General features: G+C 37.4%; 3 protein-coding genes across 3 annotated transcripts; 1 reads left to right on the forward strand and 2 right to left on the reverse strand.

The window, feature by feature from the left end:
- Window positions 1-284: 284 nt before the first annotated feature.
- On the forward strand, window positions 285-7,612 carry si:dkey-222f8.3 (Poly(U)-specific endoribonuclease-C-like). Its single transcript, XM_046872776.1, has 7 exons — window positions 285-366; window positions 1,752-1,851; window positions 4,315-4,426; window positions 5,293-5,414; window positions 5,511-5,623; window positions 6,244-6,394; window positions 6,765-7,612. Exons 1-7 carry the CDS (start codon window positions 356-358, stop codon window positions 7,023-7,025), a joined length of 870 nt encoding a protein of 289 aa, XP_046728732.1. The 5' UTR covers window positions 285-355; the 3' UTR covers window positions 7,026-7,612.
- Window positions 7,613-8,024: 412 nt separating this feature from the next.
- Window positions 8,025-9,985, reverse strand: tnnt2c (troponin T2c, cardiac). Its single transcript, XM_046872514.1, has one exon. The coding sequence runs from the start codon at window positions 9,968-9,970 to the stop codon at window positions 8,846-8,848; it is 1,125 nt and encodes a 374-aa protein (XP_046728470.1). The 5' UTR covers window positions 9,971-9,985; the 3' UTR covers window positions 8,025-8,845.
- Window positions 9,986-12,571: 2,586 nt separating this feature from the next.
- cry1a (cryptochrome circadian regulator 1a) lies at window positions 12,572-27,262 on the reverse strand. Its single transcript, XM_046873426.1, has 14 exons — window positions 26,197-27,262; window positions 20,018-20,126; window positions 18,601-18,743; window positions 18,278-18,462; window positions 17,893-17,981; window positions 17,602-17,742; window positions 17,168-17,479; window positions 15,826-15,977; window positions 15,505-15,707; window positions 14,673-14,786; window positions 14,253-14,333; window positions 13,263-13,340; window positions 13,018-13,125; window positions 12,572-12,656 (listed from the first exon to the last, which is right to left on the reverse strand). The coding sequence occupies exons 1-13, from the start codon at window positions 26,352-26,354 to the stop codon at window positions 13,022-13,024; spliced, it is 1,869 nt and encodes a 622-aa protein (XP_046729382.1). The 5' UTR covers window positions 26,355-27,262; the 3' UTR covers window positions 12,572-12,656; window positions 13,018-13,021.
- Window positions 27,263-27,567: the final 305 nt, after the last annotated feature.

Here is a 27,567-nt window from a genome sequence, read left to right on the forward strand (position 1 = left end):
AATATATTATTAGGATGTGCTTGTATATTAAAAATAAATATTAAAAAAACAAAAACTATATAACAACAAACCCTGGGCCACAGACACCGTTTACTTGAATACATTACACTAATATATATTTATACATGTTTCATACATTATTGTGGTTATTACATTTCAAATAAAACACGCCTACTCGATGTTCACAGCCAATCGCGTGTTACAAACGGAGTACATTGGTGGGCAAGTCTTGTTTTCTGAACTCCTATTGGTCAGATTATGCATATAGGAAAATTGATTGACAGGTCAACAAACTTCCTGCAGAAACGGAGTGAAAAAAAGCAGAGAAGTGGAAAGTGCGCTTCTGTGTTTAACAATGGCTAAACGGTAAGATATACTTTTAATAAAACTTTGAAATGCAGGAATACAGTCGAATAGTGTTTATAACAGAGCTCTGTGTCATTGTGGGCGTTTTTAAAAGTAAAATTGTTCTGTTATATTTAGACAATTAAAATAGGGTTGCAGCAGGTGTGGTGGCTGTAGATTAATGCAAATGCAGGATTAATTGTCTTACAATAAAACAGACTGGTGATCTTATATTAAATTCGTTTGTACGTATTTAGATCTGCTAGGTGTTTATTTTATTTCTAACTAAGTTTGACAAAAAAAATTATAAGTAAAATAGCAGAAAAAAACAAACAAACAAACGTGGTTGAAGGACATGAACTAAATTTACTACTGTATAGTTATTTATTGCTAATACTGAAGCATGTTTTTATTATAATTATATTTGGAGATTTGTGACGGACATCCGGGTCACAGCCCGAGACGCTGTTTAGATTGTCATGTTAAAATGTGGGAAGTTGCGTGAGAATGCTCACGAGGGGAGAAATCTACTAAAACCGTATTTCTTCGATAAAATATGACAAATAATTGTCTTTTCTTGTAAAACTAAACTAGTTTATACAGACAGTAGTGACTTTGACTACTTTCTGTGGTGACAGTTTGTCTGACTTTATTGTGCCTGTAGGGGAAATTCTGCAGTTGCCTGAAATGATTACAAAGTGTCGCAAAATAATAATAATAATAATAATAAAAACAAGTATGCGACGCCCGAGGGTATGTGCAGGTGTGTGTACTACCAAGCTGCTTTACACTTATTATAAACGTATTTTATAAAGGGTTTTAGTCAATAAAGTAGTTTTATGACGATTTTTCACTTTGTGTTTTGTGAAGACTTATCTAAGATTTTATCTGAATACCCTTTGTACCTCAAAAACAACAACAACTACTCTAAAATCTCTCATCGTGTGTGTATGTGTTTTTAAATTCTTAGAATAAATGCGAAATGTAAACTCACAAAAGAACAAGTGTTCATACCACAGTTCAGCACTCTGCCAGTCACCTGATCATGCCATAGAAAGACCCTATATCCATTTTCCTAGAACAACAAGCTCAGTCTTGTTTAGTAAGTATACTCATGACATTTGCCCAGCAGGAAAAACATGTATGCCAGGATATGAAACCCGATACAAGAGCATTGGTATTTATTTACTGTCCTGGTGCTGTTGTTCCCTATTCATTTGTTTCTTTTATAATCCTTAAAGTAAACAATGAGAGCAAGAGTGACTGCTTATGCATAGAAATGATTAAAATGCAAGTAGTAAGCATGCCTCGACAGTGTCTGTGTTGAACCTGACTTGTTGAAATGTTCTGTGTTGATTGGATGCATTGTTACATGCTCAAACTGTTGTCATATTTGACCGGGCCAGTCCTAATGTAGACCAAGAGCTTTCTGCGATCCTAAATGAGTTGTGGAAGTTGGATGTAAACCGCTTGAAGCCAGGAAAAGACTATACCATCAATCTACAGGTGAGAGTTTGCTTTAAAACGGCATCATCAGAATCAGAATCAGGTTTATTGGCCAAGTGTTTTGACACACACAAGGAATTTGGTTCCAGCTGTCTCAAAATGACAGACATAAATAACACTATACATTCATTTTGGACTATACAAGACAAAAACAGACAATACAAGACAATATAGACAGTTTGAGTATTGAATATGGATACAGAGTATATGACGGATCAGTAATGTACATAGTGTGAGAGTGCATGGTAGTGAAAATAACAGTATTGTGCATCAGGTAAGATAGTTACTTTAGAACTTTATACAGAACAATATAAAGCAATACATTTTTAGAACAATATAAAGCAGCAATAGTGTGTGTAACATATGGATGATGTGATGACTGACAGTTCTGATAGTGCAGTACTTATAGATATGAAGCAGGAATATAGTTATTAATGAGGCTGATTGCCTGGGGAAAGAAACTGTTCCTGTTTCTGGCAGTTCTGGTAAACAAAGTTCTGTAGCACCTGATATGGCAAACCTACTACTATTACCCAATGTACATTTTTGTATAAAAAAAAAAATTAAAAAGAATCTCTGGGCATATTCAGTAATGGAATACTTTAGTTTTTTTAAATAATTATAATCTTAAAAACAGCATTTTATCTGTAAAGCTTTAAACATGCTATAAATTAAATTCCTTTTTTCTTTCTTTAGCAAAGGAATTTCTAATGTACAGGGAGTGCAGAATTATTAGGCAAGTTGTATTTTTGAGGATTAATTTTATTTGAGGATTTAATTTGAACAACAACCATGTTCTCAATGAACACAAAAAACTCTAATATCAAAGCTGAATATTTTTGGAAGTAGTTTTTAGTTTTAGCTATTTTAGGGGATATCTGTGTGTGCAGGTGACTATTACTGTGCATAATTATTAGGCAACAACAAAAACAAATTCATACCCATTTCAATTATTTATTTTTACCAGTGAAACCAATATAACATCTCAACATTCACAAATATACATTTCTGACATTCAAAACCAAACAAAACAAATCAGTGACCAATATAGCCACCTTTCTTTGCAAGGACACTCAAAAGCCTGCCATCCATGGATTCTGTCAGTGTTTTGATCTGTTCACCATCAACATTGCGTGCAGCAGCAACCACAACCTCCCAGACACTGTTCAGAGAGGTGTACTGTTTTCCTCCTTGTAAATCGCACATTTGATGATGGACCACAGGTTCTCAATGGGGTTCAGATCAGGTGAACAAGGAGGCCATATCATTAGATTTTCTTCTTTTATACCCTTTCTTGCCAGCCACGCTGTGGAGTACTTGGGCGTGTGTGATGGAGCATTGTCCTGCATGAAAATCATGTTTTTCTTGAAGGATGCAGACTTCTTCCTGTACCACTGCTTGAAGAAGGTGTCTTCCAGAAACTGGCAGTAGGACTGGGAGTTCAGCTTGACTCCATCCTCAACCCGAAAAGGCCCCACAAGCTCATCTTTGATGATACCAGCCCAAACCAGTACTCCACCTCCACCTTGCTGGCGTCTGAGTCGGACTGGAGCTCTCTGCCCTTTACCAATCCAGCCACGGGCCCATCCATCTGGCCCATCAAGACTCACTCTCATTTCATCAGTCCATAAAACCTTAGAAAATCAGTCTTGAGATATTTCTTGGCCCAGTCTTGACGTTTCAGCTTGTGTGTCTTGTTCAGTGGTGGTCGACTTTCTGCCTTTCTTACCTTGGCCATGTCTCTGAGTATTGCACACCTTGTGCTTTTGGGCACTCAGTGATGTTGCAGCTCTGAAATATGGCCAAACTGGTGGCAAGTGGCATCTTGGCAGCTGCACGCTTGACTTTTCTCAGTTCACGGGCAGTTATTTTGCGCCTTGGTTTTTCCACACGCTTCTTGCGACCCTGTCGACTATTTTGAATGAAACGCTTGATTGTTCGATGATCACGCTCAGAAGCTTGGCTATTTTAAGACTGCTGCATCCTCTGCAATATATCTCACTATTTTTGACTTTTCTGAGCCTGTCAAGTCCTTCTTTTGACCCATTTTGCCAAAGGAAAGGAAGTTGCCTAATAATTATGCACACCTGATATAGGGTGTTGATGTCATTATACCACACCCCTTCTCATTACAGAGATGCACATCACCTAATATGCTTAATTGGTAGTAGGCTTTCCAGCCTATACAGCTTGGAGTAAGACAACATGCATAACGAGGATGATGTGGTCAAAATACTCATTTGCCTAATAATTCTGCACTCCCTGTATATGTTTGTATTAGAATACAATAACTACATAAATAAACACAACACATTTCTTACTGTTAAATGAATCTCTGAAAAGCAAAAGAATACTTTTATTAATAAATCTTAGCAGCAAGTTTGCATTTATGTTTCCAATTATGAATTTAAATCTAAAGTCACTTGTTTACTGAGAAATGTTTTATTCTTTATTTTTTCCCAGGGAAAAGCAGATTATGTGGCCCAGGGCAGTAACAGTGCTAGAGACAAAGCCAACAATCCTCTGTTCACATACGTTAACGAGGATAAACTTAAAAGCTTGCCCACATATGCCAGTAAGTACCACCAATCCATCCATTTCGTGTGTGTGTGTGTGTGTGTGTGTGTGTGTGTGTGTGTGTATATGTGTGTGTGTATGTGTGTATGTATGTATATATGTGTAAAGGTGTGTGTGTGTGTGTGTGTGTGTGTGTGTGTGTGTGTGTGTGTGTGTGTGTGTGTGTGTGTGTGTGTGTGTGTGTGTGTATATATATATATATATATATATATATATATATATACATATATTATATTACACGTATGTGTGTGTGTTTGTTTGTGCATTCTTATAATGTATATCTGAATGCTTGTCTATTGTTTTAATTAATAGCTTGTTAATAATAACAAAGGCAAATTTGTTTACTAGGTGTTCTGGGTCATACTGTTCCCTAAATAGCAAAGGATGTATAGTTTATTTATTATTTGAATAGTAAAATATTTGTTTTCATGGAAAAGTAAAACTACACAAAAGCAATACGTGTTCATACCACAGTGAATTAACCTTTTATTGTTGTTGTGGTGATACTTTGTTTGTGTTTGTTTGTTTGTTTAGCAATTGAAATTTCATCACATTTTGGAATCTTTTTAACGCCATCCAATCCAAACATTATTGTAGTTTCTAATTACATAATAGCTTTACCACAGGTAAATAGATTTAATTACCACTTGTGAGTCAGCCTAATAAAAAAAGCTTGTATAGGACAACACCAGTTGGGCATGAAAATCAGCGTGTTTAACAAATATGAGTGTTGTTATAAAGGAACATTTTGTTAAATAAATTATTTTCATGATACCTTAAAATCCTAAAATGGAGCATGTTTACTCAAACTGGTGAGAAATCTCTGAAGGGTTGTCTACAATCTGTCCAACATTCTCTCTTCAGGCTTTATAAAGCTCTTGGACAACTATGAGATGTCCACAGGTGTGGCGGAGAAAGTGACCAATGATGAGTTGGAGGAGAATAATGTCTTCCTCAATGCCATCTTACAGACCCAGGTCATGAAGGTACATCTCCAATAGTCTACAAGGGTTACTTAGTGACACAAGCCATTTTTAGAAGGAGTTTGTCCTTGTCCTAACTCTCAGCTGTTTGTCTTTCAGCGTGCACATGGATATTTAGTGAGTAAAGGACAATCCCCATCTGATGTAACTCAGTTTAAAAAGCAGCTCTTTGACCTCTGGTTCAAACTTTACCACAGAGACAAAAGTGGAGGGTGAGTACAAAAAATATTGACCTCATACTTTGAGAACATAGTATTTCAACAGCCCCAATCATCTCCTTTCCTACAGTGTTCATTCACAGCACAGTAAATATAGTTTTATAATTTTAGATAAGGGAATTTGGATTTGACTTTTGCATTGTTCATCCAAATGCAGAATGCAGGAGGAACATCTGTAGCTGATCAATGGATGTTCTGATCTCATAAGCATTGTACAGTGTAACCCCATTTATTTATTTGCCTCTTTCTTAGACCACTGACCTTATATTTTCTTTTTTTTATTTTGCTGTTAAAAAAAGTAAAACAAATAAAAATAATAAACCCAATATCTTCAGAATACTCAATGTTGAGTTGCTATGAATGTGAAATGTCCACTAGATGGCGGTATTTACTTCAAATTATAGCCACTATCAGGTCACAGCATGTACATGATGTAAAAAATATTGTTCATTACCATATGTGACTTTTCTTAACCCCTTTTCTGAAAGATCACTGAATGAATGCTTATGAATGAAATGTTTTCTTCGATAGCCTCAGTCCTTGGTCATACAGAGATGCCCATACATTGCATTCAGGTTGTTTTTTTGTTTGTTTGTTTTTTGTCCCCATTACAGTGAAGACTCCTGTGGATTTGAACATGTGTTTGTTGGCGAGACCAAGTACGGGAAAGAGATCATGGGCCTTCATAACTGGGTTCAGTTTTACCTGCAGGAGAAGCTGAACTTTGTAGACTACAAGGGCTACAAAGCCAAAGATAAGGACATGGTATGTAGGTCTATTGATAGTACAATATCAATGTCTGTTATTATGGGCGAATGAATCTAATACAGAGTAACATACAATAATTGTGGAATGAAGCAGCAGTGAGAAGCACATTTTTAAATTTGTGTCTCATGGACTGTATCTGACCTAAAAATGAAGATGGTTCACTATAGGTAGTAAAATAAAGCTTTACTACTGCATAATGCGCTAATGATTTTATTAATCATTCGCGAGCTACAGGTTTGAGTACTTTGGGTAGTAATTTAGTTTCTAACACCGATAAAGTTTTATGAGTGTCTTCTAAAATATATATCTTTAATACTACTTGTACTTGGTGTCTCATCTGCTTGAGTCTTGTGTTTAATGGTCACAGCCGGATGCGAACGATCACGTCATTAACCTGCAGTTCAGCTGGAAAGGCCTGGTGAAGCCAATGGGCAGTTCATTCATTGGCGTCAGCCCCGAGTTCGAGATTGCGCTCTTCACCATTATATTCCTAAAGAGCAACGAGCGTGTGACCAACGCCATCGTCAAAGTGGACGAGTACCTGCTGGAGGTTGTGGTTTGTCGACATGGACGTGCTATTGGAACATCCTACCCCAAACTGCTCAGCAGCAACAACAGGGATGTGTAGTGTGTTGTTTCTTTCATATGTACTCGGATCGAACACCACTATTCAAAACCTGCCTTTACATTTTATTTGAAATTTTTTCCATGATTAATTGTTACAGAACGGTGCTACAGTGCTGTTTTTCTGTTTACATTTTTTTTTTTATATTTTCACATTTTATTGCATCTGAAGAACCAACGCTGTTATTCGTATATACGAATCGTAGAAATTTAGTCTATAATATTATACTGCTTTGAATGTTAATTTCAAAGCAAATTTCAGGTTAAAATTTGAACACTTATAGGGAAAAAAATGTTTTTTAAATAAACAAGCACAAACATGACAAACCTTTTATGTTTAAATTAGTTTTCTGTTTGTTGTAGCTAATTTTTTTTTCTTTTTTAAATATGGCAACATTTTACATGTTAGTCCTGGATATTTGTTAATGGACTATTTAAATTTATTGAGTACTATTAAGTACAGTACTATTATTATCTTTATGTCCAGAATTATTACTTGTTGTTGGATATATGCAGGTCATGTAGTAGAAATGCTTTCTGAATGCCCATCTATATTTTGATGTATATAATAAACTGAATTTGTAATTTAAACACAAGGTGTTTGTTGTCGTTGCTTTTTATAGATGGAAATTAGTATAGTAAAGGTTTAAACACCTAATTCTAGCTACAGTAGCCTAAAACACCATTATGAATCAAAACCTATTAGCAGTTTAGTTACTGTCCAGGAAGGCTTTAATGTATTTAACTGATCCTAGCTGGCATTATTGGCAATTTATTGTTCTGAATACAAAAAAAGCACAAAAAATTAATTAAAAGTGAATCAAATGTTTTAAGATTTAGAATTTTGCAAAAGTCTTCATCTATTTTAACATTTAGGTGTGTGTGTGTGTGTGTGTGTGTGCGCTGTCAAGTTTGAGATAACACCGGCCAGACATTCCTTCCATTCCAGCATGTAGATAAAGTAAATGTCCAGTGGATAACACAGTTAAAAATAACACTTTACAACGGTCCTCTACTTTAATGTGACAAAAGAATTTCAGCAGGAAACAAAACTGGCAAGTCTATTCCATACAGTTGAATGTAAAAGTTTGTTTACTTGTAGGACGGGAAAGAAGAGCAAGGTATAACAACAAGACATTTGGTATGATGAGTTTTACAATGTTCCCTCTTTATTACAAATATGAAAAATGTCAGCTAGAAGGAAATGGGATTTGTTTAACAAATTGTGTATTATTTTCAAATAACGTGTCTGCCCACACTTTGCCTTTATTCTGGTCTAAATCCTTTGAACAATGTTCAAATGTCCACTCATTTATATATCCTTGAAGAGATACCTGATATGTAACACGCAGTTCTTCACTTCTTGTCCCATTCTTCTGGATATAAGTTCTATCTATGGCAGATGTCAAACCATGACTTTTTATACTACAGTGTTTTTTTAAATACATATATATAATTTTGCATCATTATGCCGTCCTTGTATATGCCCACATTTTCAAGTTTAACATCTTGAAATAACATTGTTTTTTTTTTTTTTTGGAAATACATTTCGGAAACACACAATTTTTCTTCAGTTCCCTTCACACACAATAGGGAACGCAAACCTTTGCTCTCAGTTGTACGTGATACAGAGAAAACCAGGATGAACTGGAATCTTTAAACACTGTCAGTCTTGCATATGTAGGGGCAACTAACATGGTCTTGGCTGATCTTTTTTACCAGTACAATTCACTGTAAATCAATGATAAAAATCTGATACTTATTCAATAAAATAAAACTGTGAAGAGTCTATACCATAATCATATATTCCCTAATCCACAATATCTACTTCCAGGATTTCCTGGCGGTCTTGGTTGTCTTGCTGTACCTCTGATGGTCACTGACACGGTTGCGCAGAACATTCACGTCATACTTTTGCCTCTTCAGCTTCTCACTCAGGTCAAACTTCTCAGCATGGAGCTGCTGCAACCACTGCCAGAGATCTCTGGCTTTCTCAGCCAGTTTCTCCTGGTTAAGGTGGTCGATGTTGAGTGGCTTGCGGCGCTCCATGAGGGCCTTGGTTTTCTTCTCACGTTCTGTCAGCTTCTTGCCCTTTTTCGGCTCCACCTTCTGCAGGTAGCCTCCATAGCCCTTATTTGTGAGTAGTTTCTTCTTTTTGGCCTCCTCCTCAGCTCGGAGTTTAGCTGCCTCTTCCTCACGCCGTGCCCTTTCTTCAGCCAAACGGGTCTGTCTTTCACGCTCCTGTTCGGTTCGAATGCGCTGCTGCTCTGCGCGATCTGCACGTCTTCGCTCAATCCGTGTTTTTAGGGCTACCAGCTCATCTTCCTCTTTCTGCCTGTTGGTAAAGTGTGCCTCGATGAGGCTCTGAAGCTCATTGTAGTCTTTCTCGACACGTTTACGATGGAGATCATCAAAGTCCACCTTCTCTCCATCGGGGAGTTTGGGAGGGACAATGGCAGTGACAAACAACTTTGGCTTCGGCTTGGAGTCTTCTTCTTCTTCTTCCTCTTCTTCCTGTACCTCATTGTCTTCATCTGCCTCATTTTCTTCATATTCTATTTGAGGGGCCTCCTCTACATTCTCCTCTTCTTCATATTCTTCCTCTACTTCCTCCTCTTCCTCCTCCTCTTCATACTCTTCCACAATATCCTCAGTGTCAGACATTGTAGCTATGATGTGCCCTGTTCTTGTGAGAATGGAAGGTTGAGGAACAGCCTCAGCACACCACTTACTCCAGCTGGAGATAAGAAGACTGAAGGGAGTGAGCTGTCGTACATGGACGCCGTGTGCTTTTATAGTCCTCCTGGACCATGTGACACCTCTTGAGTGAAACCCCTCACGCCTAAGACTGTGAAGGGAGGTTTTTGGACAGATGCACCCAGAGCTATTTTCTTCTTTAGACTTTTTCAGTTTCTCTAGGACCCATACACACACTCTGACCTGTGGCATGTGCTTCCTGCTATGTCAACCAAGTTCTTTTTTGAGTCACATAACAGATGTACCCATTTGTACCTCATAGGTTCTTTTGCAAGTTGTTTAAATCAGGCAAGCCACGGAGCTTATCTGTGCTCATAATTAGTTCTTCCAATCATAGTAGTTCTTCAATGTAAATGTAGATTTTCCTCCAGGAATAAATGTTTCTTATGATCCATTTCCTTTCATTTTTAATAGCATTTGCAAATTGTACTGTGCCTTTCATAACATGGGGTATTCAACATTCCAGCCAACAGAGACACCAGTCTAAAAGAGGGCAGACTGAAAGTAAAATTGCATAACCTTTATGATTGAACTTCAGGCAATATCATAAGGAACACAGACGGTGCCTATAGAAACTCATCATGCCCTAACAACTTTACCTTTTGTCACGTTACACTCTGGCAAATACATTTAGAGCCGTATGTACACATAACCTTTAAAGTGAAAATAACATTAAAACATTTGTGAAAAATCTGTTTTGGTGTTCAGCTCCTTAGAGAATACCATTAGAAACTCGCTTAGGTGCAACCAGTCAACTTCCAGATCGAACACCAGGCTATTTGCCCCATCAGTTGTAGTGGTTTTGATTACTTCAGATCATTGCATGATACTACAATGAATTCACCATGGTTGAGGAAAGTGCTTTCAAAAGGCAAAGGTTAGGAGAAGGCTACCAAAAGATTTGTACGGTACCACCAATGTGGATATGTTGGTAGCTGGTTGTGTTCTACTCTCCAAAGTCATTTTTCTTTAGCATGGATAAGAGAGCAATAAATAGGTCTTGAATATGATCACGTTGCAATGGACCTGTGGAAACAGTCCCACTCAAAAAGCTCTTACTATTGATCACAGAAAGGTTGACTTGTTCCTAGATGTTTTAATGATTACATTTCATGAACATCCTTTCTGCAGACAGTTCGGTGGTCCCCGAGAGCTGCGGTAGGAATGCGTTTTTATCAGTACTTCTTTGACATCACGTTGGATACATCCTGAAGTTTCCTTGATCTACCTGAAACATTACTATTCACAGCATTATAATTCACTTAGCAGCCATTAATAGATGCACTTTGTAGGAGTGCAGTTGCTGACTGAAGACCACCTGTTGTTATTCAGTTTCTCAGACCCCACCTTTGTCATGTCAGTCAATGGAAAGAGACCACCAAAGAATCTGATATTACTCTTGTATTGAGTGCAGCAATAATACTGGCATGGCGCTGGCTTAGGAGTGTGTATCTGGAGCTGCAGTTTTGCTACCAGACAATAAAAAAAACGGACATACAATAGCTTTATTGCGTGCCACAAATAACTTTCTGTTATCATGAGAAATCCCATCAGACTCACGCCATGCCTGTGCGTCATTTGCAAGTGGCAGGTGGTGGTTGCTTTTAAACCCAGCCTCTGTTAGGACACAAGTAGTGAAGGACAGCTGTGGCTATCAATAGAAGCACTTGTGATAACAGATAAGAGCCAAAATTAACCAGTCCCCAGTTCCAGAATTTCTACTTCACACATCATCATAATTATCCTGTACCTTGAAGAAATGCACTTCTATAGAACATAATGTAATGGCACCATTTACAGCAGTGTTTTTTTTTTGTTTGTTTGTTTCAAACACCAATAAATGATCCATTACAAGAGCAGACTGCTTTGTGGTGTAAGTATACTAATCTTAAATGTCCATTATTCATTGAAAAATTTTAGTATTAGCAAATTTCTGTATTATAAATAAAATAAAACCTACATTCACAAAAAAAAAATATATACCCGATCCTGTCACTCATTATTCCCCTTTAACTGAACCCCAATGTTATATAGTTTTAAAGAAAATTTCTGAACTAAATTTAGTCCCAAATCCCAAATTTAGTCCCAAATCCCAGTGTTCTGAAGACAGAGACTATTGTTATTTACACTGTATTTATTAAACAAGCACGAGAGTACACAGTTAGCACAAAGTGCTGAATAACAACCTGTTTCAATTACACAGATGACTACATGAGAAAAAAATGCAGCATAAAAAATTTTGGATATGAAAAGGAAACGTGAGCGAACAGCAGCAAAGTGAAACAGGTCAGAGAGAAAGGTGGAGAACGAGGGACAGACAGACTGAGAGGAGTCTCACTGTGTACAATAAATGCAAATCTACAAATGTTCTTTAATATATATGCTTTCACAATGATATAATTATATCAAAAATATATCAGTGGGTCTGAGACTGAATGAAAGAAAAAGCACATACAATGGCAAATATACAGTTTGTATGCACGTATTGAACAAATTCTTATATACAACAAAGGTTCTGTACCAAGAGAAGTCCTGACGCTCACTGAGATTAGAACATCAGCGAGGAGAATGTTATTATTTTTTTTTTATTATTTTTCCAAGAATTAGAGTGCCAGAGTAAGCTTGGGTATAGTCCAAGTAATAATATGAAGGAGTGCTTACAGAAAGGATCATGCACTCCTGACAAAAACCCCCTGATTTCCCTTAATTAGTGTGTGTGTGTGTGTGTGTGTGTGTGTGTGTATGTGTGTGTGTGTATGTAAAAAAAAAAAAAAAAAAATTTATATATATATATTTATTTTATTTTTTTTATTTTCTTTTCATTTTAACACACACACACCAGTATGTGATTTCCAGGATGCTATGGTGACGTGAGAACCTGTGGATACAAACAATTAAATATTAATTAATGCATGATGATTAAAAATATATATTATATATAAATTGCATAAAAAGAAATGTCTTATGCTGTTTTCTTTATCAATTGTTTACTATTATAATGCAGAGGAAAGGCACTGAAAACGATCTTAAACGGAACAGGGTGTTAACACTGGCAGACGAATCAGGATCTTAAGGAGGACGAATTTTATTACTGACTTGGTTCAGGCATATTTACAATCCAAATCATATGAAAACAGATTTCTGATCCTTAAATAACTTAAACCTATTTTCATTCTTGATGGTGAAATCCACCCCATTCTGTAAATAGTATTAGAGAAGTTTCAATGAAGAAAACAAACCTGTTCAAGGACTGTTCTGTCTCTGGACTTTTGAGCTTGTGTTACAACCAGAATCCTCGTTGTGACGTTTCCCAGATGACTGTACAGTGCTGGAGTGATGTCCCCGCCCTGGAAAAGACACAGACATTTCTACATAAGGTCTAAAAAGGCTTAGTACAGAACACAGAAATTTAACTCCTTCTTCAAAGTACATATAATACACAGTCAGACAATTGAAAACTATAATTTGGTCTTGAAGTCATTACCTTGTTGTAACACAGGACCAAGGATCTGCTGAGCTTCCTGTCTGTAACACACCATTCCACTACTGCTGCCAGAATAACCTAGAGACATTAAGCATCATGAGCATCATTATAAACAAGCTGCACACTTTGGTGAGATTCCAATTCTCACATACGCTGAGTGGGTTAGAGCTGTAAAAAAATCTCAAAAGTCCTCTTAATCTCCATGGCCCTCCAGAGGCTCCCAGTATTACAATGCATTTAACATCTTTACAAATTACAGCAATATTGTTCATCACTTATTAACATCTTAGTCATGTTTGCAGTGGGTATATTCTCAATGATTGAATGAACATTTTTGAATAATACAGTCAGCCATTCATGGCACAGTGCTGAAAAATATGCAGACACAGTGCAAGAGCTTCAGTTCATCTTCACATCAAGCATCAGAATGTGGCCTCAGGGACTTTGATTGTAGTATTCTTGTTGGTTCACATGAGCTGGTTTAAGTAAATCAGAAATGGCTAATGGTCGGGGATTCTGTGAAATCGAGGTAATGGATGTATAATCGCTCATTACAAGTGTGGTGAACAGGAATGCCTTTCAGAATGCTCGACATGGTGAACCTTGTGGTGGATGAACTACAACAGCAGAAAAAACCACGATTGGATCAGAAATGAAGAGGAATCTAAGGCTAGAATGGGGACAGGTTCACTAAATCTGGAAGAAAAAAACCACTATTCCAGCCTTTTCTTCGAATCTCCAGTTTTAATTCCACACATTATTTCTGCATTTTTCTTCAGTGAGTGAGAACAGGATGTGATTTCACTGACTTGACCATGACCAGGTTATTAGAGCCAGAAAAGACCTGTACATGATTCTACATGATTTTTTCTGTTCTAATTAGACATCAAATGTCTTAACCAATGAGCTTAACTGCCTTATGATCTGGAACTTGTGTACAAGTGCTCGTAAAAAGGCTTGTTGGTAAATGTGTGTGTGGATGTTATGTACCTTGTTGTGTATTGCAACTAGGAGAATATACCATCATTCCACTGGTCCACTCCCCCTGAGAGTTAGCAGGCATCTGGAACCCTAAAGTAAAGTAAAGCAAAGACCGTCTGAGTTGTTGTATATGTTAAGTGCAATATACAGTGCAAAAATATGTTTTAATAGATGGAGTTGTTTTAATATGAATGTCAGTTTATACAGTTACACAAATAAGTTACTCCAGCTTTCTGCAATTGTTAAAACAATTATAAACAATGGTTTCATAATGGTAACACCTAAAATGCACCAAAAACTGAGGTCGCCCAATTTAAAACAGAGAAAATAACTGTTGTACTTTATGCTTGTACAGCAATACAATGCTGTGGTCCTAAATAATGTGTTATGCAAAACAAGTGCAGGAAGGCATCAGGCATTTAAATATACCAGAGGATGCAGCAGTTCCCTGGGTGGCATCTGCACTGGGGATTCCCATCACGCTTGTCCCATCATGCTTTTCCCCGTTTCCGTTAGGGTTGGATGGCACCATTGCCAGCAGACCTAAAAGAATCAGGACTTGATTATGTCATAGGAAATATGTTTCATTTCAGTCTGGAATGTTCATACTGTAATATAAATTTAGCACAAGTTAAAAATTATACTCCAAAGAGACCTAATACAGTTAAATGTTTTAATCCTCTCCCTATGATTAGACACTATATAATTTACCAGTCATTTTCATTATAAGATCAGACACTATATAGTTTACCAGTCATTTTCATCCTGAGATCAGACACTATGTTTTTTTACCAGTCATTTTCATCCTGAGATCAGACACAATGTAGTTTGCCAGTATTTTCATCATGAAATCGGACACACTGAAGTTTAATAGTAGTGCTCATCCTGAGATTTGACGCTATTTAGTTTACCAGTTATTTTTATTATAAGACCAGACACCATGTAGTTTCCAGTCATTTTCATCCTAAGATCAGATATGTTGTAGTTATACTGCGTATATGTAGTCAGACTGAAAGTATGTCAGCAGCTTCATTAGCAAGCTTAGAGGTTTTCATCTCTGATGAAGATCTGTAGTTACTTTATTTGAAATACCTCAGTTATCCTAATAACTTCAAACATTTTAAGCATGTCTACTTTTAGTAACATCATTAAGAGCAGACACTGTAAATTAAATCATGAAAGCAATCAAGATTAGAGTAAAAACTCCAAAATAAAGCTAATAAGTGCTGTTCATGTCTCAAGCTACACAGACGAGACTTACCCAGACCACGGTAACATGACAGCTGCTGGTAAATCTGCTTCATGCGCTCGATGTTGAGACGGCTAGCTTCTGCATGGTGCACCATAGGCTTTGGGTAGTGCACACCAATCACACACTTGGCTGACTTCTGCACACTTTCAGGGGCGTTCCATGGATCATAAATGTACTTTGCCGGAAATCCTCTGAGCACTGGTAAATACCGTCTACATGAGAAAGCGAAGCAAATTAGTTACATGTGCCTTTTAGAAAACTATTTATTCTAAATATTTATTTACAGAAACAATAATATCTTAAACAAACAAATCTTATGATCCAACCCACCGTATGTAGTCCCCGTTGGGGTCGGTGCGGCGGCCGAAACCCACTGGGCAGTAGCAGTGGAAGAACTGCTGGAAGAAGGAGCTGCAGGAGAGCCACATCCAGCTGCCTGCATTCACACTCCAGTCTGCATCCAGCAACAGCTCCTCAAACACCTGGTACCATAACAGTGAACGTTGTATTGCAGCAATGACATAAGCTTGCAGTGACACCTACTGTGTAAAGCATGTCACTACACCATCATTTTGTATGCAGTTTTTTTTTCCAGTTAAAGACGTTAAAAAAGACAGATTAAATACTGACGTCATAAAGTTATCCTTAAAATGCACTGTAATTATATGTTTGCTTGGCTCAGATTTTTTTTCAGCTCATGTTTGCTTGGCTCTTTACGGCTTAAAGGTATCGGGTGTAACTAAAATAAAATAAAGCTACGCAAGATACCAGTTCTCATTCGCTGTTTGAACATGTTGATTAAAGACTTACAAAAAGAGAAAGGAAAGGTAAAAAAAACCCTGTTATACAGGCTAATGGACATTAAGATTTGAAAAGGGATTTGGTAAACAATGGGCCTCATTTATCATGCGGTACAACCAGTTCTGCAAACAAAAAACAAACTAAAACTAAATTATATAAATAAGGAAACTTATATAAGAGACTAATGATTGTGAAACTTTACTCTTTGATGGGTTTGAAATTGTACACATTGTAGAATATACAATATACAGATTATGTTGACTAGTTTAAAGTAATTATTACAATTACAGACACAAATCTAATGATTATTATTAATCTAATTGAAAACTATTTCAGCAGACTAGCTATTGAATTTAGGGAAGGAAAAAAAAAAACGATGAGGAAAGTAGAAGGCTTGTTTTGAACATAACGTTAATTTAAAACTACTTTAATTTTATTTGGGTGGTACTTCGTAAGGATATCTGCTATCTAGAGCCTTCTGGAGGAGGAAATGAGCTTGCCAGTGATTTAGGAGGTGCCACTGGTGCTCAGCAACGCACCACCAGCTTCAAACCGTGCGCACCTGCACATTCCTATTCTGCCGAGTTTAATCAAAGGCGCATCTGTTCTGACTGGAATAATACGGATCATTATGATTAATGGTGATAATAGATGACCAGTAATTGCATAGCACTCTGTTGCAGCGATTGCTCAGATTCAGGCAGAGTGTCAAAACCAGAGTACTCGAAAGTGCACATATACTGGTTTGTAGCTGGAAGCTGGAAATATAAATTGTAGCCTGGGTATAATGTTTTACTTTAAAATAGATAACTTTTATTGAATTAGTGGATGACTAACAGTAAACAAAAGATCAGTTCTTAAGACACAGTACCTTCATGCCCTCTTCCCAGCTGACCCACAAGTCTCCACGTGTGAGGAAGCAGGCCACGGCGTGCCGCGCCAGGTGGTGAATCCACCCCTCCTGCCTCAGCTGGGTCATGATGGCGTCGATCCAGGGGAAGCCTGTCCTGCCCTCGGCCCACTTAGCCAGTGCCTCTGGGTTGCGGTCCCATGGGATTTGCACGCATATGGGGTTGCCCTCCATTTTGTCAAAGCGTGGATTGTTGGTTGCGGCTGTGTAGAAGAACTCGCGCCACAACAGCTGGCCGTAGAGCGAGAGAGGTGGCGAGCTGTTCTTCTTTACCTGAGGGATGCACACGGGAGAGGTGTCTGCCTGGATTAGTGTGACCCCAGAAATAGCTTCAGAGTGGTATTTTGATTATTGTAAGTTTTACTGATCTACAATAAAGAGACAGGTTCTTTTACCTTCTTGTAAAGGTCTGTGAGTTTGAAGTAGAAGAGTCGACACGAGAGGCAGCCAAACCTCAAGTAAGGACTGAGGCCAGTAGGACTAGCCAGCAGCGAGTTGGCGTTCATTCGGGGACGCTCAAAGTTGGCCACCCATGCCTGGAAGCATCGTTATGGATTAGTGACCATTTGTAAAACTGTGCCAAACTGCATAATTTATATAAATTTTGATCTTTATTTGAATGGTACAATTTATATGGAAAAGATTATGTCTGACTGTTAAAAAAAACAAAAACATTCATTTCTGACCTTTCTCTCCAGATGCCTCTCGAGTCGTGTAAGGGCCTCAGTCTCTCCCCCAGGCCACACAGCTGAGGACAGACCTTCTGTGTCAAAACCTGGACACAACAATCAAAAACAAGCTACTGAGCATTTACAAATTATTTGTCACAACACAGCATTTTAAAATATCTTTACACGTGTATAAACAATTTGTTAAGATGGATTGTTGGAAAACAAAATATCTGATGTTAACTGTGTGAATTACGTGCTGCATGTGAGGCAGTGAATCAGGATCTTCTGTAAGCTCTTGCATGAAAGATTTGACACAACCAGGAAACCAATTGGGAATCAATTCCTGAAGTAAGCAAATTGAACAAAAATGGTGGACGAATTAGAATATGAAGAAACTTACCGAGCTCTTCCAGGGAAGGAACACCAAACTTCTCGTCATGATCATCAGAAAGAGGAGTGGTGCGAGAGCCCATGACTTCGGCTGTGATGGCCTCGGCGGGAGTCTCCACCGCCTCCATTCTGCTGATGAGGGTCTGGAAGCGCTTGTAGGTGAGTGGAGACTGGCCACCATTGAGCTCGATGATCCTGAAAGTGTGAGTTAGTAAAGTGTGAAAATAGAAGATTGTGGGAAAAATTATGAAATCTGTTATAATTCTCCATTGTATCAATTTCCGATACAGCAGTGACACTGTGGTAGTGATTGACCATTGCCAGGGTACATACTTGTCCAGATCATAGAGTGTGTGGGAGATCCGTACTGTCACCTCCACTCCGGCCTCACTGGCCAGCTTTTGAATGGCTGCATCTCGCTCTTTTCCAAACGGCTCAGAGTCATACTCATAAGACAGCCGGGTGATGTTCCACTCCTGAGTGGGGATCAAGAGAACATTATTAGCCTTAACAAGACAAACAAAGGCTCTAAACAGAGAGTAAACTCCTGTGAAAACAAACTTGGAAAATGCTGCATGTAGCAAGACTGGAAGGTAAAACGAAACTGCTTTAAAAAGAAACATAATGGCGATGATCTGTTGGTTTTGTTTAGGACCTGGCTAGAGGGCTAATGAACACAGTTCAAAATTAATAGAACATTTACTGTAGTATTTTAGGCATTTTAACACTGATCAAATTATTAAAAACTAAAACAGACTTATTGTTACATACAAGGAAGTGCAAAAAATAAATGTAATTACATAATAATTGTAAATGTAATTAAATGTAATTAGTCAATTACTGCATTTGTACCTTCATTATCACAAGGTTATAAAATGGCCAAACAATGTAGGCCAAGACATTAATTATCCAAAAATCTAAATAAGATGAGTTTAAAAGTTTATTTCTCCCATTCTTATCTCATTCCCAAAGTATTTACTTTAAGGTTCCATAAACTGACATCGCTTACTACATTAACAAACCGCAAACCTGAATAAATCAAAATCATCATTAATAAATCATTCTGACAAACAAGCAAAGTTAGTTAACATGTATTATTAAATGTAATTTATTTAAATATATATTTAAATATTCAGGATTTAAACATGAATCCATATAAATGTGCAAAATTGTTATTAGATCATGTTTATTGCTGTTATTAATAAAACCCCACCTTTCCCAGAAAGTAACTATAATTATGTTAAATAAGGTGTTGGTTGTTGTGGGCTTTTTTTGGTTTACTATCGGAAAAAGAAAAAACTTCACACGTTAGTAATTTAATTAATGTTATGTGACGTATTAATCCTGAAGTTTATTCATATTATGAACTACTGAAATGGATTACAATATATTTTAAACATGTAACAACCTTCCTGTTGTAACTTTTTTTTGGAACCGTCTCAAAATTAAAGTTTTACTTGAAATATATATATATGTGTGTGTGTGTGTGTGTGTGTGTGTGTGTGTGTGTGTGTGTGTGTGTGTGTGTAATTATCAAACTTAATTCATCCCTTAAAACCGTTCGAAATCCGAAATGTTCGAAAACCGGACCTAATTATGCCAGACTGCTTGTTCGCTTTTTATAAAATCTTTTTTTAATATGTCCGTTATAAATCTGTCTTCTGCGCATCGGGTCTGAAAAATTTTTCCCAAATAAAAAAGTTCGCTTTTGAATGTTGTGTTTAAGGCTGCTGACGTGTTGTCATCTTACCTTGAAGAGCCGAGGGAAAACATCAGTTGGCTGGCCCCGGATTACAAACAACCGGGAGTTGAGCTTGCGAAGGCTGGTGTCCAAGTCCTCCAGACACTGTAGTAAAAACCTGCACAGAATAACATGATATACAGTATGCAACAGTTATTGAGGAAGTCTTCTGGATTCTAAACATTCATGCCAAAGCATTTATAAAACATTTAAACTAGACTCACTGATGGTTCTGTTTAAAAGATTGACAAACAGTGAGTTATATTACATCAGCATGGTGTCAGTAACATTAGTACTCCTTGTTACGCAAAACTCTTAACTGAAAATATGCAGCACGAGTGTTATGTAAGCAAACCATTCTTATATAAGGTCAGTGAAACATCTCTCTGCTTTTCACAGACCCGGACCTTTTGTTTTAGCAATGCCTTAAAAGGTATTTGCACAAATGTGCCTCATTTATTTTGATTTACTGTTTTAAATCTTAAAGTACATTTAAACACACTGAACCCTGTATTCCATGCCCAAGTCCTACATATCACTTTCCTGGACATTTCCAGCATTTAAAATAGAATCTACTAAATAACTGGCTTTTGTAAAGCAGAGGGGTTTTACCTATACTATTTAGGTACCTGGTGAACACACATGACAATTAAATTTATCACAGTCCTCCACTTTTCCACACATTTAACACACACTCATTACTCATCACAATCCAGTTCAACATCATTTATTTATTATTATTTATACTTGACCGTATTACACTGTTTACATGCTGTTTTTTGCACCTCTTGACTGCTGCTACTGCTGTTTTTTGCACTGCATTGTGTTTGTTTATATTTACTCTCAGTTATAGTTTTTACAGTTCTCATTGCACAGTACTGTATATTCAGAGTATACAGTAGGTTTACTGGGCGGCGCTATCTTGGGTTATGTGTTTTGTCTCGTGTTGTCTGTCTGCACTGGTTTTCGTCTGCACTGTTTGCACTAGGTTGCGCTCGATGCAGTTTATGTAGCTTTATGTTGTGTGTTGTAGCTCTATGTTGTTTATTGTAGCACCAGGGTTCTGGAGAAACGTTTTATTTTTCCTGTGTACCACTGTGTACAGAAGAAACGACAATAAAAGCCACTTGACCTAACAACAGCATTCAGAGTCAGTTTTAGACACAAATTGGCATTTTTAGGGGGAATGCTGATATTGCATTCAGCTGTTAATAGCAATGGACCTTCATATACCAAATTATTATATCACCATGAACTAAGATGGCCCCTGTAGGTCATATCCCATAATGGCTTCTGACCAAATGTTAACTAATCTAGCATAATCAGTAATGTTTTAGGAGATTCATAAAATCAATATTTCATTACATGAGGAGTTTGCATTCACAAATTTAGTAAACAGTTTTTAGACTACACACGTGCCATTGAATGACCGTTTATAGCTGCTAGAACTCCTCTAAATTATAGCAAAATCTTCTGTAATACTAAACGTACAAATGGATTTCGCATTTTTAAAATTAAAACCAAAATGTTATACTGTGATAGATGCGAATATAAATATTTCAATAATATAACAGAAACCGTCTGTAATCCAGAATATGTTCATATACATCGTTGCTTCAGGATAGTATTTACAGTTTTCCTGTCTTGAAATAAGCTCCACCACAAGGTTGCTAAACTCCGCCCCTTTACTCTTCAATTCAGGCAGTTGCGGGCGGTAAAATACTCGTGTGTGCGGGTTGCGGGAGAATGAAATCAATCTTTCGTGGTCTTAAAAATATGTATTAAAAATGTATATATTACTAAAAACAAAAACGGTTATGTAGTGCTACAGATATTACTTCATTATTAAAGAAAGGAACAAACAACAAAACAATACCTTGGCCTGTTTTTTTTTTATATCGTTTTAGTTGGTGTGCTATTGTTCTGAAAAGTTTTCTTGTTCATGTCCATGTTCATCATTTACACAAAAAGTCAAACTCAAATAAAACTAAACTTGTTTGTTAACATGTTTTGTTTCTTTTTCAAAAAGAACCGAGTGAAACTAAAAAAGCAGGGTAGTGAGAAGAAGCAGTCAGTGCATTGATAATAAAACTACGGTAATAAGTCCTTAACTCTGTGTTCTGTTATGTAGCACTATGCTGTTTATGTAGCACCAGGGTCTTGGAGAAACATTGTGCCATTTTAGTGTGTATATATGCTATATATGGTTGAAATGACAATAAAAAAAGATCTTAAATAAAAAAAAAAACAAGATATATGCAAGGAATTCATTGCACTGCACTGTAGTGTATATGTGACAAGTAACATTCTCTTCTTTCTTTCCTATTTAGTGTCATTTGGTGAGATTGCACTCGCTACATTATATTACATGACAGCGTGGCTTAAATTCTCAAATCTGATTGGTTAGAAAATGTATTTTATTTAATAGCACCTCTGACAGTATCTAAATGGCAGGTTTATATAAATGACATGTATCCTAATGTATCCTAACTTTTTTAAGTCAAAAGCTTCTGTTTCATTTTATTAAAATGACTACAACCAAACCTCAAGACATGGTAATAACACTGATGATGTGGAAATGCATTTCTAACTTGCTGCTTTAGGGTTCTGGATTATTAAATCCACATACATACACAAACATGAACACAAACAAGAGGACTGATTATTGTGTTCGAACTCCTGTTGCCCACATTAACCGAAGAGTATTTTCTAACCGAGTCACACCCACAGACACAAGTCAGAGACATGAATTATTGCTGTTGCCAGGTAACGAGCTCAGTAGTGGTCTGTATTATCCTGGTAATAACAGGGTACATGGTGGGTGAGAGTAAGCCAAAAAATCCATGTCTTTCTTGCACATATTACTCATTTTTTTCAAACCAATTCTGAAGTACAACAGTAAAACGTTTCAATCATATCTACATTATTCTACAGTATTTATTGGCACCCTGTGTGAGAATGAGCAGCAACTAATATTAACTGTGCACCACTGTACACTATATTCTACTATAATATATAAGCTCTGTATATCTGAAGCCTCCCATAGAAGAAAAATAAATGCACTGTAAAATGTTGCGACAGCTATAGAAGACTATTAAGATGTCTTTCCCACATTTCGTTTTGTGAACAATCCCGCTTCAATCCCGATCATAAAACAAGATGAAGGCTAACGCATGCTTCTGTGAAACCGGCTGCCAGGATGTGCCACAGAGAAATATACCGAACTTCAACAAAATAATCTGCCCATTAAACAAATGGCTGTGAGAGTATCAGGATTCAAACGTGTGATTTCTCAGAAAAGACTCTAAACTACAGCCATGTCTCAAACTCTGGGCAGAGGTAATCAGGTTTTATTTGCTTGTGTGTCCACTACTGGGAGAAATGCAAACTGTTTCAAACTTTTTAACTTTTTATTACAGCAATAACTGGGTATTATGAGGCATCTGTTTCTTTTATAGTGGAGCTTTGGATTCCCACAATCTCATATTAATGGCCTTTTCCAAGAAGCTGAGACACAAGTCAAAGTCAAAAGAACTGATTTTATCATTCATTTTATAAACGGATAACAATTTTATTGCATTTGTTTGAAGTACCGTTAGGTTTACTTATTTATAGGTATATTTCTTAACCCACACAATTGAACGGTGCCAATAATTCTGCTAACCATGTCAACAATTTGCCAATTACGAACGGATAGCTTCATACACATGACACTCAATACCAGATTAAACCAATTAGACTGGTAAAACCTTTCTTAAAAACAGTTCATCATGTCAAATCTTGTGGTAGTTACAGTGGTTTGAAGGCCGTCTACACACTGCTCATTTAAAGCTTATACGCTATGATTAAGAAGAGATCACTAACACATTCAGGATATTAGAAAGACATTAATCACCACATGTAGAATGCACATGAATACGTAAAAAAAAAAAAAAAATTCAAAGTACAGATTGTGTTTCAACAGTCCTTAACAGTTTTCATCAACAGTGAATAAAACTGTTTATGTACATGGCATTAGTTTTGATTACACTTTTGGCTCGTTCATTAAATGTATGATATAACCTTACTTTCGGCTTCTCCCGTTAGGGGTCGCCACAGCGGATCCTCCGCATGTTTGATTTGGCACATGTTTTTATGCTGGATGCCCTTCCTAACGCAACCCTCCCCAATTTATCTGGGCTTGGGACCGGCACTAAGAGTGGCTGGGGTTGGTTCCCTGACCGGGGATCGAACCCGGGCCGCAGTGGTGAGAGCGCCGCATCCTAACCACTAGACCACCAGGGGGACCCCCCATTAAATATGATATAATAAAAAAATCATTAGTACAATTCTTAGGAATTAAAAAGTTTGTGGAAAAGGAGAGCATAGAGTATTTCTCCTTACTGTAATAGAAAAGATCCCTGTTTTGTACAGTGAGATCAGACTGATCAGTGAATGCTGAACAGTAAGTAGGTCACTGGGGGAATCAGTCACTTCCATTACTATTGCCCCTTCATGTCACACTGACCCACTTCTACAGGTTGTACAATAGATACACAAGGTGATGATACTACAGATCATGATGTTATATAACCAAGATACATAACAAGACTCATCAGCCACACCCACACTCACATGTGACCAAACAAACTCTCTGGAAGCTTCTGGAAAAGCATGTTTTAAAAACCCAGACCAAGTGATTTGTTTTAAATGACAGTAAAATGATCAGTGATATTGTTCTTATCTGGCTCCTATCATGATTGTCTGAATCAGTACATTGCACATTTCTAGTGAAATTTGTCCCAAACGATTCCAAGGACCCAGACCGGGTGTTGTTTTTGTTGCAGTAAAATTAATAAACAATATGGTTATAAATTAAAACAATAAAACCATTCAATGTGGCTTTTTTGTGACAGGCGAATAAATAATTATAAACAATACATTTATTGCAATGCCGCCATGCAGTCAAATGATCAATATTTTCATGTCAGTGACTTTGCTGCTATACTTTTTTATCATTATTTTTCCAAGTAGCAAATGTAATGACTTTCTGAGCGGATTACTGCAGTCGATATATAACTCTCTACCTCATAGTGGAGCTGATATGAGTTGAGTAAACACACACTGTTAACTAACCACCATTTGCGCAATACCAAAACTGAGTTGCAATTGGGTTGGTCATTATTCCCAACAACCAAATACTGAAATCTCTATGCAACATTGTTTGCCACCGACCAATAAGTAATAACAATAGATTTTATTTCTAGGAAAATAAAGTGCTCTATCTATCTATCTATCTATCTATCTATCTATCTATCTATCTATCTATTCATCATTATAATGTCTTCTACAACTAATAACATATTACTATTACTTATCTCTATTGTTTCCCAACCTCCAATCACTATTTACCATTGTTTCCAAGAAACAATTATTGATCATTGTAAGTCTTCTTCACAGACTTCTTTGCCATAAATTATTTTCCTGTTTTATGTATAATAAATAAAACTGATTTATTCAATCTGTTTACAGGTGGTCACTTGTTGCTCTATACTTCAAATGTTATCACTCTGGTGGACCAAAGACAAACTCATTCTTTAAAAAACAAGGGATAATTTATAATTGTACATTATTATAAAACTTTATAGTAGTTTATGTAACACATTTTGAAATGCAACTCATCTATGATGATTCAGTAGATATGCAAATCAGTAAGTAACCTACAGTGACCCTCAAGTGACCCATGAAGACTTATAGTGACCTATACTAACCTATAGGGGCCTACAGTAGCTTATAGTGACTAGTAGTGACCTATACTAACCTATAGGGGCCTACAGTAGCTTATAGTGGCCTATAGTGACTAATAGTGACCTATACTAACCTATAGGGGCCTACAGTAGCTTATAGTGACTAATAGTGACCTATACTAACCTATAGGGGCCTACAGTAGCTTATAGTGACTAGTAGTGACCTATACTAACCTATAGGGGCCTACAGTAGCGTATAGTGGCCTATAGTGACTAATAGTGACCTATACTAACCTATAGGGGCCTACAGTTGCTTATAGTGACTAGAAGTGACCTACACTAACCTATAGGGGCCTACAGTAGCGTATAGTGTCCTATAGGGACTCAAATACCTAGAGTGACCTACAGTGGTCTATAATGACCCATAGTGACGCAGTTAGAGTGTACACACAGCTCCCATACCTCCACCTGTTGATTCCGACGTTAGACGATCCAGCAAACCAGGGGTCGAGGATGTACACACAGCGCACACTGTCCGCTCCCCGGATGGATTCTTGGAGGGAAGGATTGTCGTGGAGCCGCAAGCCCTTCCTGAACCAGTGGATTGTATTTACGACCATTACTTCACCGGACAATCTCTTTAAATGTTAATATTCGAGGTGTCAAAACTTCTCAAAAAAGTCTGTGCAGTCCAAAAAAAAATGGATGGTTTAATTATGGTTTATGCAAATCGCCCTAAAACTTAAAAAAAGTGTAAATTGTTGAAAAATCAAATTATCCTTGCTCTAACAAAACACTCGCCATTATGTCAAAGCTTTTAGACACTGGCCTCAGCTGAACCATTGGGATACGAAAGTGCGTAGCTGTATACACGGCAGGCTTTAGGACCGAGCTGTGCGCTGTACTCCCCTGTTGTATAACTTGTTTTTTTTTATTATTATTATTTCTAAATCATACAAATAAGATAATAAAATAAGGTAACAGACAATCAGTTCTGTTACCAGTAGCTGCTTTTGACAAAATAATGAATCGTGTGTGTGTGTATAGTTGAATGAAATCAAATCCTCACACTCTCTCCCTTTCTACGCCAGCACGCTCTCCGAAACGGTAACGGTTACATAAATAGTAATAGTCGCAGTCAACTCAGTTCCGACGCCCTAAACGGCTGAAGTCGGTGTCCAGTAAGGCACGGAAAAAAATAAAGATCCTCCGAATCAATCTCGGCGTGTATTCCTATTTACCGCATCCAGCTGCAAAACGTTGTATTTGTCTCTCCTACGTTGACGCTCGAGCGCACTTTTTGCCCACGTAACTCCCTCGCTCCACCCAGACTAACGCGCACGTGGACCACACGGCTTCTGATTGGCTACTCCGCACCCTGCCGTCACTAATCCTAAAGTCACGTTCTTCTAGTGTGATTGTCATAGTCTGTTGTATTTTCCCACTTTAATGATTAACCCGCCCCTGAAACAACTCAAATAACGAATTGAATAATACAACTTATTTCAGATATTACAATTGATCAATATACGCGTTTTAACGCTCTTTCAACAAATGGTTGCGCGAGCTCTCTCGACGTTGATAGGCTGTAGCTAAAGTCCCCGGATGAGCACATGCCATCAGGCATGAACGAAGAAGGAAGCGCCGTCCTGCGCATGCGCTGGAGCGACGTGCGCGTTCTCTGCGCTCGTAAACAACGAGTTGCGCGTTACGCGTTTACGTTTACGCGTCAGTATGAAGAGTTTGTCGAGTTTACGTGGCTTTATTCTCAAGGGTCAACGTTTCATCACAGAGTATAATAATATTATTATAATGTGGTGCTAAAACACGACT

The sequence above is a fragment of the Silurus meridionalis genome, chromosome 18, assembly GCF_014805685.1.
Source record: "Silurus meridionalis isolate SWU-2019-XX chromosome 18, ASM1480568v1, whole genome shotgun sequence".
Classification (NCBI taxonomy): domain Eukaryota; kingdom Metazoa; phylum Chordata; class Actinopteri; order Siluriformes; family Siluridae; genus Silurus; species Silurus meridionalis.

Coding starts and splice junctions, on each gene's coding strand:
- si:dkey-222f8.3 (XM_046872776.1), top strand. Junction 1,852..4,314: donor ACTATACCATCAATCTACAG/GTGAGAGTTTGC, acceptor ATTTTTTCCCAG/GGAAAAGCAGATTATGTGGC. Junction 5,624..6,243: donor CACAGAGACAAAAGTGGAGG/GTGAGTACAAAA, acceptor TCCCCATTACAG/TGAAGACTCCTGTGGATTTG.
- tnnt2c (XM_046872514.1), bottom strand. CDS start 9,970: ATGCCACAGGTCAGAGTGTGTGTATGGGTCCTAGAGAAACTGAAAAAG.
- cry1a (XM_046873426.1), bottom strand. CDS start 26,354: ATGGTCGTAAATACAATCCACTGGTTCAGGAAGGGCTTGCGGCTCCAC. Junction 20,127..26,196: donor GTCGGAATCAACAGGTGGAG/GTATGGGAGCTG, acceptor TATTCTGTGCAG/GTTTTTACTACAGTGTCTGG. Junction 18,463..18,600: donor ACACTCTATGATCTGGACAA/GTATGTACCCTG, acceptor TCACACTTTCAG/GATCATCGAGCTCAATGGTG.